The sequence below is a fragment of the Rhizophagus irregularis genome, chromosome 12 (assembly GCF_026210795.1).
Source record: "Rhizophagus irregularis chromosome 12, complete sequence".
NCBI lineage: Eukaryota > Fungi > Glomeromycota > Glomeromycetes > Glomerales > Glomeraceae > Rhizophagus > Rhizophagus irregularis.
The window spans coordinates 399,733-414,713 of record NC_089440.1 but is presented as its reverse complement, the minus strand read 5'-3'; the positions used below and the strand labels follow the sequence as shown (position 1 = coordinate 414,713).

At 26.2% G+C, this 14,981-nt stretch overlaps 2 protein-coding genes across 2 annotated transcripts; one reads left to right on the top strand and one right to left on the bottom strand.

Moving 5' to 3' along the window:
• Positions 1-8,374: 8,374 nt before the first annotated feature.
• OCT59_003685 (uncharacterized protein) lies at positions 8,375-10,224 on the top strand (the record flags this gene model as incomplete). Its single annotated transcript, XM_066147808.1, has 6 exons — positions 8,375-8,452; positions 8,521-8,619; positions 8,691-8,742; positions 8,813-9,033; positions 9,199-9,977; positions 10,062-10,224. 6 exons carry the CDS (start codon positions 8,375-8,377, stop codon positions 10,222-10,224), a joined length of 1,392 nt encoding a protein of 463 aa, XP_065996476.1.
• Positions 10,225-13,565: 3,341 nt separating this feature from the next.
• Positions 13,566-14,255, bottom strand: OCT59_003684 (uncharacterized protein; the record flags this gene model as incomplete). The annotated part of the gene is made up of 3 exons (XM_066147807.1): positions 13,566-13,799; positions 13,866-13,990; positions 14,162-14,255. 3 exons carry the CDS (start codon positions 14,253-14,255, stop codon positions 13,566-13,568), a joined length of 453 nt encoding a protein of 150 aa, XP_065996475.1.
• Positions 14,256-14,981: the final 726 nt, after the last annotated feature.

Here is a 14,981-nt window from a genome sequence, read left to right as displayed (position 1 = left end):
AATATATATGGATAACTGATTTTTCTATATACAGAAAAAAAGAAGAAAATATAAAAAATTACAATACATTGAAGTTGTAAAATTACTAAAAACACCCTTTGCAAAATAAAGCCTGATAAATAAATATACTTCAAAAAAGAGAAGCAGAGTTTTATTATTGGAAAAAAGCCTACAAGAAAAAGAAGTATTGAAAAGTAGAGTTTTGTTATTGAAAAAAAAGGTTCAACATTAAAAAATATTATTTACAAACTAATACTCAAATGTGTTTCATCTATATTTATTTAGTCTTAAGAGAATATACTAGTAATAACTCTTAATAATAAATTAAATAGATATGTAGACTGGCAAGAATGGGAAAAGTGCTTGAACATTAAAAAATTTCCACACCTTGCACTTACATCATTAGCAAGATGCCATGTCCATATGTATTATACCAAAAAATGAATTAAATAATAACCCATTAATTAATTATTCAACAATTCAATTACACACACCCAATATGATGAAAGGTATATTAACAGATGGATTGTCAAAGATTATTCATTACATAAGATTGAAAATCCATTCTGGAAATTATTATAAGTATTTCAATAAATGCTAAGATTCTGGGCAAACATTGATGAAAATCTTCCAAATGCTAGAGAAGGTGTTTATACTTTTAGAATTCAAGGTGCTTTATATCATAGAATTGGTGGTTAAATATAGATAATATTACTCAATTATCATATTTTAAAATAAATATATATTTAGTAGTGGACAAAGGTATAAAGGCTTTTACAAGGGTAGTGAGAGTAGTGGTACAGAAATCAGGACATAATCTTTGATAAAGTTTAAAATTGTCAAATTCCACTTTGATTCTGATTCAAATATCTTAATTTATTTAAGACAAAATATTTTTATCATTAACAAATATAATATACTATTTCTATTTTAAAGGAAAAATAATAAATAATAATATTGCAAGGTCATTTTATTTTCATATTAAAGAGTCAGCCAACAAAATGTATAAATACAAGAGCATTATTTAAGGCCATATATATGATATCAATATTATAGATGGGCTTATTCAAGATTCAAAAAAAACTATAATGAATTTAATAATGATCAAAATGTTCATAAATTTACATGAATGAACTTAAAATTATTAATTATATTATAATAATTCCATAGAAGATAATACTGAAAGAAATAATGATGAATATGGGTTTAATACAGAGCTAAGGGTCCAAAATCATATGCTTTAGATGACTTAAAATAATTTTTTTATACAAACAATTTAAATCTAAAGAAAAAAATATGCATACCAATTATAATAAGCAAAATTACTAGATAAATGATTCACTAATTTATGCATACTATTTATACTAAACTATTGAAATGAATTGGAGTGTATGAAATGTGTATTATATGGTCCTGGAATGGTAGAAGAATTGATGAAAAGATATTATATTTCACGATGAAAGAATTTTTTCTGAATTTATGGTTTGTAAAGATAAAGTTTTAGAAAGACATAAAATAACCAAGCTGAAAGGGAGTCCAGAACCTGGCTATATTTATTTCAGACTTGTCTTGATAGAATACCTTAAAACCAGAGGAATAGAAGCTTATTATGGAAGAACTAAATGTGGAACTCAAGAGATCATTGTTATTTTGACACAAACATTTTAAAAATTTAAGTAATAAATTTATTATAATTATCTTCAAAGAGTATAATAAACCTGGTTAAGGAATTATTACTCTAATGGAAAAAGAAAGTGAATAAATTTGGTCAAATCACAAGGAAATATTAGTTGCAAATAAAGAAATATCTGTTTCTTTCCTAACAATCTGGATACTATAGAAAAATCAAAGAGTAACAATTTGTAAACTTTTGAGCAATTCTTAAGAGAAGAAAGTCTTTAATTGACATTGCCATTAAAAATAGATTTCGCAGAATTTCAAAAGCCTCAAAAGAGTACAATGAGAACATATCACCTTACTTGCCATGAATAGCTTCTCACTTTCTTAAAATATATCATATACAAAAAATATAAAGATACCAAAAAGCACATTTTATGAACAAGTGTCTTTTACCTAGACATGGATGGGTAATATTAAAAATGAACTTGGAGAAGACAAAATCAGAAAAGTTTTAAAGATCATGAGAAAAACACAATTCAAGCAACTAGAACTAGACACAATAGGGAGTTAATCCATAACAACACATTTAATCAATTTGGAGGTTAGGAGTGCATATTTTTAAAAGGGTCAAGAGGGGGGAGAAGAAGAGAAAAAAGAAGAAATCAGACATGAGGAGATTAGAAGTGAAGAAATGGAAGAAGTAATCCTAAAACTTGACTTGAAAGACTTTAATTAACATGAAAAATAACTCATTTATTTAGATCTGTATAACAATTCTTCAACACTATATGGATCCCTCCCCACCATTACCATTAATCGTCAAGAATTCCTTGCTGCAGCTGCGCCCAACTCCGCTCCCCAAACTCTTGAGAAACTTAAAACTAATAAGGCAATCATTGATGCCGTTAACAATTTATTTTTAGAAACTTATGAATCGTATACTGGTCGGGCTTGTATGACTGGTTCAGGGGATGCTAAACGTCTCATCATCCACTTTCACACTGCGGAGGCTCGTGACATGTGTGTTAATAGTACACACTCTGAATTTCCGGACCTACAATTCCATTTATACGACCCTAAACAACTCCGATCTGATGAAGATCTCTGTGCCATCCAAGTCACTTATATACCGTTCTTCATCACGAAACCTCAACTCCAATCCTACTTCAAGAAATTCAGCAATCTGCTCTCTCTACACCTCTACTCAAGAAAAGGTGCTAAAATGCAGCAAGCTCGCATTGTCTATGACCATGCCAACGCCATCTCCTGGTTTACGACCCAATGGGCAGTTTACTGCTTTTCCACCTGTCTGCGTGTTACCCCCTGTCATTACTCCGTTGATCAAAAAGCTGCTCATAGAGAATTTGTAGCAGTTCTTTCTGGACTTCCTGCCAATGGAAATATAATAAATTTTTTCTATAAATATTTATTTACTCTCCAACTTAAGATTACTGTTAGTATATTATGCAACATAATTGGACTTAGAAAAATTTATTTGAATCAAATCTATAGCTGTATATTGATGTCACTTATCAATAGAAAATTTACATCATATTTTTGTTCTTAAAAAATCTTAACTTTTATTTTGACAAGAATTTGTGAATTGATATCTACAAAGATCAATGAACAATGAATTGTTTTTTAAAAAAATTTCATTAAGAAAAATAAAAAAATGTAAAATCTATTTAATCTATAAATAATACAGATGTTAGAATTTAGAAAAAGCTGTTTTAAATCCACCTCATAATATTAGTCTAAGTTCCACTGTTAATATGCACCAAATCTTAAAGTTAGTGTAGAAATTCCATGCACATATGCATTAACAAATAATATTAAATCTTCAAAAAAGAAGCTGGAATACCTACTTTCTTGATATAGCAAATACAAAGATCAGAACTTCAAAAAATAAGAAGTTCAGAAATAAAAAATTTGACAGAAATTCAATTCAAATTAATGATGTGCTACACATATAATCAAAATTGGTTCGTAGGACAAGGAACATCTTGTATGATGATGGGAAATAAATACAACCAAGATGTTGGTTTCTGGTTTATTATTATTAAACCAACAATTTTAGAGTTGAATATAATTCAGAATACATTTAAGTTCAAAATTAAGCTCATATACAGTTATAGTTGTATGAAAAATGCTCACCTCCATTATCCACAAAAATTAATATATTTTCAAAGATTCCAAATTTTCAAAATATGTAGTTTTCGTAAATGTCTAAATTAAATGGAAAATAATCAATGAAATGGTAGATCTTTTAAGCTTTTTGAAAATATAATAAGTCTTTTAAGTGGAAAATATACTATTAGCTAAAAATTTTGATAAGTGAAATATAGGGGAAAAAGTTATTGCATTAATAATTAATAATGGATCAAATATAAAAAACTGCATAGTTGATCCTATTGGCCTTACCTATCCTCTTATTCTCTTGTATTTTAAGATCTCAATGGGCATAAATACAATGGGAAAACTTAAAACTGCAAGCTTAATCATATGAAAACTGAAATAATAGGAAATTATTTTGGATCTCAAAAATTTTATAAATTTATTAGCCTACAATAGTAATAATAATACTATTTAAATAATTGCAAACAGAACATGATCTAGTTTTAGTAGAAACAATTAATTTCTAATGTTTCTATATTAGATTTAATAAATGTAATTTAACAGTAGGAAAGGTATATTAAGGGAACTTGAAAAATTAGATAAATTGTTAAGAAGTGAGTCTGAAGAGCATTTATTAGAATGTATTGGATTAAGATAAAAATTGTTCTAAGTTGATCAATGTTGAAAGTTATATAGAAGATGATGTAAATCAGTTAAACAAATACTATTGAGAAGTGGAAAGGCTTCTCTACTTTGTATTTGCATATTAGTCTTCTTTATTCATTGTTTTCGACGTTTGTAGAACTGCTGTTGATATGCTACATAATAAATCTGAACTTGATTCTTATTCAGAATTTACCTTTCTATTAAATGTGAAGTTTGGATGCCAAATTATGATTGTTTATTAGACCCTTTCACAGGAGCTCAAAACTTAGAGGAGGAGAGTTATTAGAATAGAAAATAAGTCAAATAGATATCTGTGATTTTAGTTATTTGATAGTCATTTAATTTACTGCACCACAAATGATCTATAACATTATTAGTTTAATATCACTTTTAATTGTATTAGCAATTTGTAGGATGTTTGAATATATTCAAAAAAATGTGTATTGAGAAAAAATCGAATATAAAAAAGTCATTAAAAGTGAATGGGGTATGATGTTGGAGTTATAAAAACAGTATGCTTTAAGGAAGAATGCATTGTATGAGCATGGTCTTTCTACCTGTAGAATAAAGAGGCCTCTTACCTCAGAGCAGATTAAACATAATTTAAATAAGATAAAAGGAAAACTTTTTTTATTGGTATACTATATATATAAGTTTATATGAGATATTTATTTATATTCAGTTATTTTAAAGAGAAACATTGGAGCTTTATCAGGAATTAGTAGTTATTTTAGAAGGGTTAATAACAATATCTGAACTAACCTGGAAAGTCCCTTTAGCCAGCCAAGTTATCAGTGATAATTTGTTGCTAGTATCTAAATTATCAAAGAAACAAAAAAAAATTTATAGTATAAATCTTCCACCTATTATTCTATCTCTTCATCATTGTTGGTAAAAGCTAGTAGAAAGATAATCCAGATTTTTTTTCCTACTATCTATAAATAAAATAATTATATTCATTTCAGAAACCAGTTGATCCATGACAATGCCTTAAGAGATTTTAGAAGAATGTGTTAGATTTATAACAAATTTTATGCCACAAAAGTATGCCAAGTCTGCAACAAGGATTCAGGACCCCTGAATATGAAAATTTTTTATATAGTGAATGCTGTCTGAGAAAGTACTAAAATGTATAGCAAAATTTTGCTTAATTGGCGAAAAATTGATTATATTGCACAACAAACATTTCATATTTATTTCAAATTTAGTCAAAATGTACATCCAAAACAATACAATTATTTTAATTATCATCTGTAACTTGTTATTTTTCATGGTTTTCATAATTTTTTCAGCATTTAGAATACTTTTTTCAATATCAACAATACTATTTCATCAATAATAATATGATGTTAATTGTCCAAAAGTATAGAAAAATCTCTTTCCAGTTGCACATTCGACCATTTTTTTACACAAATAATTTTTTTAAAAATTTTTATTTTTATTAAGCTTTCTTAATACAAATATTTATATAGTCTCTTTCTATGCTTGTAGAAGTGTCTTTACAGCACCAGAAAATCTAGTCATTTTTTTTTCATAATTTCACATTGTGATGATAAGTCATGAGAAAAGTGCAATGTTGCACCTAGTTATTGGAAAGAAATAACTGTCAATGAATGGAATTCTTTATTAGAAGAAATTGAAAATTGGAATATCCACCTTACAGCAAAAAACCTTTCAATAATTTAGATGCATTAAAACATAACGAAACACTATATGAATTTATTTGGTGGACATTTGAATCATTTATTATTCCTCATCTTAAAGTAAGTATTTTTATAGCAAATTTATTTTATTATTCAATTTAATAATATTTTTAATGTATTTCATATATGTACAAAAATTTAAACAAATTTAGTGCGAAAACACTTATTTTAGGTGCTGATATTTGGTAAATGTGACCTAACAAAAATGGAAACCCCAAAATAAATTGTTGAAACATTTTATTTTATTTTCTTTTATTTTTTGCAAAATCTCTAAGTGCTTATAAACAACATACTGTATGTGATAGTTTGGCCAGTTATACCATGGATACTTCACCTATTAGGAAGCACCGAAAAATGGTCTTCCCGACATTGAACAGTCAATAACAATACTTTAGTTACGATATAAAAGTTAACAGCAAACTTTTTATTGATGAAAATTTCATGAAAGATAATATCCTCTACACCAATTGACCCACTTTATATGACTACTTAATCAAAGCTAAGATGAACTATGAAGAGGCTTCTTCACATAAATAAAATGACTTGTGACAATATTTTAAGCAAAAAACAGCCAAAGATCTTTTAAACCTTTATAATAGGCATGTGCTTCTCCTTTACCTTCCTCTGTGGCTTCAAACAATGATGAATTAATCATCCAAAAAGGAATCACCTAACATTTTTGAATGTGTTCTCATTTGCTACTAGACACGTTCATCATGACCTTCCAAAATCCTTTACTTTTACAAAAAAAAATGTCATGGATTTGGAAGAAACTTACTACTTATGGAATGACACCAAAATGAAAAATTATTTTTGGAAATATAATGTTTCCTTTAGTTTATTTTTTTTACAATATACTATAATAGAGTAAATTTTATTGTAAATGATAGTATTTGAAATCTATTCAAGAAGTTTTCATGTTCCAAAGAGTCGCCAAGCTAATTTTGATAACAAAATAATACATTATTATTTTTTATAGAAGGTTAGAGATGATTTGGAAATAAGGCAACTAAAAAACTCTTAAAAATCATACCTATTTATATTAAAGGCCATTTTAGGACAATTTTTGGCGTTGCAGATATGCTATACTAATGTTTTATTGACAAACATTTATTTTTCAACGAACTTATACCTAACGCGCTTTCTTCAACACAAATTATCCAGCAACATTTTTTACTGCAACGAAAATATCCTATAAAACCATTTTTTTAGATGTGACTTGCGAGGTTCCCAAGAGTATGATAAATTTATATCACTACAAATTAAAACAAATAATTACACTCATAACTTTAACTTATTCCGCAGTAAAACATTAAAATCATTACTATCAGTTTCAACAAATAGAGAAATTCTTTCTTGGAAATTAATTATTTATTACATTAAAAAATAACTGACATATGATTAAAAAAAATACATTTAAATTTATGATATTATAATTACTATTAATTCGATATTTTTGTTATTAGATAATTATCAAACCTTTAATATTTATTCAGACCAAATAATAATTACTCAATAATCTTGTTTATTCTTATTATCCAAAATTATTCATTTAGATTGATAATCAGTATTTAATTATTTTATATGTTTATATTTTTTTAATTGAATTTTGAATATTGTATAATAAACAAATTATAACTTTTTTTTTTTACTTTTATGACGAGAAATTAATAGGAAATGAAATTGCGAAATAAAGGTTGTACAGTACAGTATATAGTATGTAAATAAAACAACCAAATTTGCGTTCTTTATGAACTACGCAAAACTTGAATGGATCAAAATTACGAATAATATGCATTCCGTAAATAGTTTTTATTCACTAGATTTGGAAGACAAAAAAAAAAATCGATGATTAAAGTGCTACAAAATACTACCTTATTAAAGTAACTCAAATCCATTCTTGAATCATCACGTGATTAAGGATAAATTTCGGCATGAAACATTCTAACAATCTCCGGTATATCACAATTCCTGTATTTGGAAAGTTGTTGAATTAATTAACATTATTGCTGCGACAATAAAGGAAATCAATTAGTCCTTGTATTAATATACTTTATAACAATCACACATGCCTATTTTAGCATGTTATTTTTAACTTTCATTTAACAATGCGAAAAACCTTTACAGCCAAGTATAAAAAAGCGTTTTTATACTCATTTGATAAAGGAAAAAAATTATATAAGTAATCTTATTATCTTGGAATTTTTTTTCTTAAAAATCCTTCTTAAATACTTTAAAAATTTTATCTGTTATTTTTTTTTAAAAAAAAAATGTATCAACCGATTATTTTAGGATCTATTCTATTAGTAACACTTTACATTCTAAAGCGTATGCGTAGTCCAAAGCTGGTATGATAATAATAATAATTTATCGAGAATTTTGTTGTTTTTTCTCAATTTTTTTTTTCTTTTTTTAGAATATGCCACCACTCGTTCGTTATAAATATCCAATTATTGGACATACTTATGATTTTTTGACCAACGGTGAAGAATTCTTTAAACAATGTAGAAAAGAGGTTTGTTGACTTTTAAAGAATTTTTTGACGTCAGAAAAATTTAATTAACGTTATATCAATTATTGTATTAGTACGGTGATATTTTCAGTTTATATGTTTGGGGTGAAGTGAGAACATTTATTGGTAAGTTGTGTGCATTTTTATGTTCGAATTAATTAAATTTCTTTTAAACCCATATTATACAATCTTATAGGAAAAGAACATTTTCAAGAAGTATTATCTAGAGATGATTCATTTGTTTTTGGAAAACAAGTCGATATAGATTCAATTTTTAAACATAACATTAAATTTACAAATCGGCCAAAAGTAATTAAAGATTATGTTTTAAATAAGTTAAAACTTTATACTGAGCGTATGCAAGAAAGTCTTAACGTTGCTACTCAAAAATATATTGGTGATTGCGATGAACCAAATGTTATTTATTCATAATATATTTCCTATGATAACTAATATTATTTCTAATCCACTTGCAAATATTTTTATCGGTGAAGTATGTATTTTATTATATTTTTTATTATATGTACTTATATATTTTGGAAAATTTATAAATTTGCTATTTTAATATATCTCTTTATATAGGAAGAATCACAATATGAAGAAGTTATAGTTACATTCTCAGAACTTACGATCGATACAACAAAACTTTTGAGAATTCCACCAATACTTAATTTTATCTATCCGGGACTCCAAGCTTTTATTAATAATAGTATATTAAGCTTAGGAATCTATAATCCAGCAATTAATCATCAAAAGGTACTTATTAAACACCTTAAAAATCAATTTTGTAAACGGTTACAAGAGAAAGTAAAATATGGAGATTCATGGAAACGTCCTGATGATTTCATTCAAAATATTATGGAAGAAGAAAGTTTTGATCCTAATAATATTAATTATGAAGAAATAGCAGACAAATTATGTTTGCTCATTGTCGTATCGGTCCATACGACAGCAAATAGTTGTACACATGCTATTATGAATTTAGCATCTCGACCTGAATATATGCAAGAATTATATGAAGAACAATTAGAAGTTCAAAAAGAAGCAGATGAAAATGGTATACTTCCATTTGAAGCACTTAATAATATGAAAAAATTAGATAGTTTCATTAAAGAATCTTTTAGATTATCTGAACATGTAGCAACACTTCCCCATGTTACATCAAAAGATTATACATTTTCTAATGAATTACAAGTACCCAAAGATCATTCAATTTATCTTTATGTTGATGATATTTACCTAGATGAATCATTACAAGGTCCAAATCCACAATCATTTGAACCATTCAGACATTTAAATACGAACGCTTCGGCATCAAAAGTTAGCAAAAACTATGTCGTATTTGGAGGTGGTAAACACGCGTAAGTGTATTATTCAATTAAGTTTTTTTTTTAAAACTTTTACAAATATAAAATAACCTAATTGATTATTATTAAATTATTTAGATGTCCTGGAAGACAACTTGCTGTAAACGAAATTAAATTCTTACATAATATTATACTAAAATATAATTTACGAACCGAAAGTGGTAAAATTGAGGGACCAAAAATGATTGGTACAATAAAACTTCCAAGCAATGCTGGAATTATTTTTGAAAAGAGAAAATAATTAAAAATATATATATACATTAGTTACATTAGTATCAATTAATCATTTATTATTTATTTTTTTTTATTATTTCGCATTTTGTATAGCTATAAATTTTGTTCTAAACCAGTTTGTAACAAAAATATTTATTTTAAATAAACACTTATCTGTTTACGGAAATGTGGAATATTAAGAAAATTTTTTTTTTTTGTTATCGTCAAAAAGATAAATATTTAGGTAAAATATGGAAAATATACGTAAAATTTGCAAAATATGGATTGAGTTGATTTTTACTTAATAATGCATCAATAACGTAACTTTTGTATTATATTTCGTAATAATAGACTAATTATTATATCATGAGAGTTTTAGATAAGAATTATATTTAAAATATAAGAATTAATACAGAGTATGAGAGTATCGATTATTTGGTGAATTACTATTTACTATTTATTTATTTATTTAGTTTACAAAATTATATTTTTGTACCTAATGTTGTTTCGTTTTAATCATTTCGTTAATACCACAAATTTATTTTATATGATAACAATCTAATTAAAAAAAATTGTCATATCTAGATTACCTTGTATAAATAATTTGAATTGTGTAACATTGAAAAGTGTGCGTTCGATCTATTTCGTATTTATCGTATTTTATTTGCGGTCATTTCCGCTCTCTTAATTACCACAACTAACCATTTCTATAATAATAATTTTTTTTTTATTTTTCAGTTTTTACCGTAAAGACCAAAACTACCTTTTTAGTCTTTTTTTTATTAATTTTTTTATCCCTCTTTTTATTATTATTGTTTCTTTTGGTTAACAACCGGTTTTTTGTTATTCTTTTTTTTTGTTGGATTTTTTTTTTGACCCAAAAAATATTGTTTATTCTTTTTTGGTTTGGGTCAAGACTATAATCAGATTAGAACTATGTCCTACGGCTTTTTCGATGTTTAGAGATTTTTTTTTAGTCAATAGATATTGTTTCTCCGCATAAATAATTTGAATTATGTAACATGCCATATTAAAAACCCGTGACATACCTCCGCCTGATCTATTTATGGTCAAAAACTATTCGATCCATGTGCATTCCAATCAACTAATCCAATTACAGTTAATGAAATTTTATCTTAATCAGAATTTTTTTTTTCTGATTATTAATTCAAATATTATTAGCTCAAACCGAAAAAAATTTTTTCTCCCTTTTCTTCTTTCGGTTTAGTTTTTTTTTCCCAAACTGAAAAATTTTTTTTTTTTATGATTATCCTATTGTTTCGGTCTATTAAAACCAATTTTTTTTATATTATTTTTTTTCGACCTTTTTTTTAAGTTATTTTTTTTTTCACTCTTTTTGGACTGAATTATTGTCAGAATTTTTTTCGGTACTTATTCTTTTTTCAGATTCCTTTTTTCAGAAATTTCCCTTTTTTTAAACCAATTTCTTTCTTTATCCTTTTTCTTTCCCCCAATTTTTTTTTTAATTTTTTTTTCTTTTTCTTTCAATTTTTTTTTATTATTAAATAAAGAAATAAAATAATATATTAAATATATTTACAAAATTATTATTTTTTTATTTTTAAAATCAATATAACATGTAGGAAAATTGATCGACGTTGATAGAAATATGAGAAATATGATTGAAATTTTTTAGTTAAATTGAACACTGGATAATTAGTTTGATTTTCAAATTCATAAAAATCAAGAAAAAATTGATATCTTTTATTTTTACAATATTTTATAATTAATTAATAAAAATATTTGTAGTATTTTCATAATATTAAAGTTTTTTCGAAAATACTTCTGTTGACTAATTATTACACTATTATTACTATATTAAATTCCTAATTATAATTAATTTTACTTAGTATTACATTATAATACTAAATTTTTCTATTTAAACAAAATCATTGGTCCCGGTGCGAAGCAACGGGTGACTGCTAGTAAATTATTAAAAAAACTTTTCGTCAAACTTACGCAACGCTTGTCCAATTCCAGTTTCCAGCGTTAGATTTTGTAGATATTGAACCAGTGGGGATCTTCAATCACGTGCTATTTATCCAATCAAATATATTACGCGTGATTTAAATCATCGATCATGACGCATATAGAAACTAATGAACATTTTTGGACTTGTCCAAGATCAATTGACATTCTAACGACCATTTTCAAAAAACATGAATTAATTTACCGATCTAAGATAAAGTTAACATAAATGACATTAATTTCAACATCCCACTATTTACTGGATTTAATTCGCCTATCACTTCAATCTTGGACGCTCCTGAAATACATTGTCTTTTGATCAATATGATCCCTAATTGCATCTTAGAACCTTTAAAAGCTGCCAAATTTCACAAAAAACTGATCAAAAAATTACTCTTATCCTTTTTGTTCGATCTTCACCGTGATATTTATGAACTTTTATGGAAAACTCGTAATCTAGAGTGGAAAGAATATAAAAGAACCAATGGTATTATCAAAAAGTCTTTCGTAAAACGACCAAAACAACAACGTAAAAAGTGTAGAATCGATAACGATAATGATTCTTCTAATATTCGCAACTATAATACTATGGTGAATGTGGGATATAATAACCCGTTCATGACATCGTTACGCAATCTTGATAATGCCACATTTTGGATCTATTTAACAAGCTCCAATTTCCGCCATAATTTACCGTGGATAAATTCTTTATCAATTAATTTTTTGGATACTATAACCTTTGATCACAATTTGTTTTATTACAATATATAACCCCTCCGCTCTACTCATGAACACTATTTGTTTAGGTTAGACTACATTATGTCCTTTTTACTTTTGCTTTTTGTAGATTTTTGCTAGTTTCTCGGTGGGTTTTTATGGTTCCCATTTGATTAATTAGCGTAGTCCTACTTTACCAAATAGTTCAGATCGAAGGGTGAGGTTCTGTAGGGAATGAAGAACAAAGTTCTATACACACATATTGGGTTTAAGCTTTTTCTTTGAAATTCTTTCTTCTTTTATCTGTAATAGTCTGGGTTCTACCACTCTTTTAGTAATAAAATAAATAAATAAATAAATAAATCGATCATGACGCAAGTAAAATTGATAAAATATAGCATATCCTTTAGTTCAATAAAGAGTAATTTAATTCATTTTTATAATAGAAATCATGAGTTATTTTTTGATGACTTCAAAAACCTAATAAGAGTTTATTTTAAGTTGATCTCTAACTTAATACAAACTAAATCTAGTAAGAAAAATCTAGGGATTTTGATATAACATAAAATATAAGAAATAAAATAATACATATAAAAGAGTACCATATATAAAAAACAATACGTAAATGAACGTAGATTACATAATATTTACTTTGGCACTTGATCAAAAGGAATTTTCATCATTCATAATCCCCATTTTTTTTAATTGGATAAAATTGTCAAAAATTTTTCCTAAATCATTTGTTAGGCATTTCTCGCACCACTTATTTTGCGCAATTGAATATATTTTTTTACATCCTATACAATAATCTTTATCTCGAAAAATTATAATGTAAACCATCGTATCTGGATTTTGTGATATTCCATAGATTTTAAAATTAGGTGAATGTGTTTCAACCTATTAAGTATTAAAAGATAAATTAAAATAAAAGATTTAAATTAAATTTGTGTAAAATTTTCATACCTCATTTAGAATTTCATCAATATCATGAAAATTATACAAATATTTTAAATGAACCACTTCATTTGATTTTTTGTTATATTTTCTTATATATCTATCCCAATATAATGGTCCATCTTTCCAATTTGCTGTAAAAAGATTAATGTCATGAAACTGATTATATGGTATCCATTCAAGTACTGTTTCATAAGGATCATTAATTTCGGATTGTCTTTTTTGAATAAAATTATCAATTTTTTCATTCCCACTGCTCCAATTAGTAAAATTTTCTTTTAAATAATTTATTTGGCATCGTTTACACCCCTTATTATCAAATATATTAAATATACAATTTATGCAAAAATCTCTTCGAATAATAAATTTAACTAATGCAGTTAATATTTGACAAAACATAATGCCAATGCCAAAAAAGAAAAGACAGATAATTGAGATAATTGAGAAAATATCCATCTCTTAAAATAAATAAAATAAAAATAAAAATATCGGAGATAAAGAATAAAATTTATGAAATCCTATGTTATATACTTTTTATATTTAAATATGATGTATATGATGGGGCTGAAGCTGACTGCGTTATTCAAAAGAAAGATTTTGTGTGCTCTGTATGGCTTTACGCCAGCCCGCATTATTTAGCGCCAAATTACAGTCTGCAGACGAAGCGTAGTATTGAAAAAAAAAATTACGATGCAATCTATGTTGAATATGTGTGTGATGAGATTGAAGCTATCCAAAAGGAAAGATTTGCGTTCATAGTTTACGTCAGCCTGCATTATTTAACGCCAAATTACAGTCTTGCAGATCAAATTATCGAAACGCAGTATCGAAAAAAAAAAAATTACGATGCAATGTATGTTGAATATGTGTGTGATGAGATTGAAGCTATCCAAAAAGAAAGATTTGCATTCATAGTTTACGCAAGCCTGCATTATTTAACGCCAAATTACAGTCTGCAGATCGAATTTTGAAACGCAGTATCAAAAAAAAAAAAAATTACGATGCAATGTATGTTTGAATAATTTTTTTTTCCTAAAGTACCGAATTCTGATCTGTCATTATATGTCATACAAATATCAATTAACGGTTTATCAATCGGGATAACAAGCGAAAAATGTTAATTAC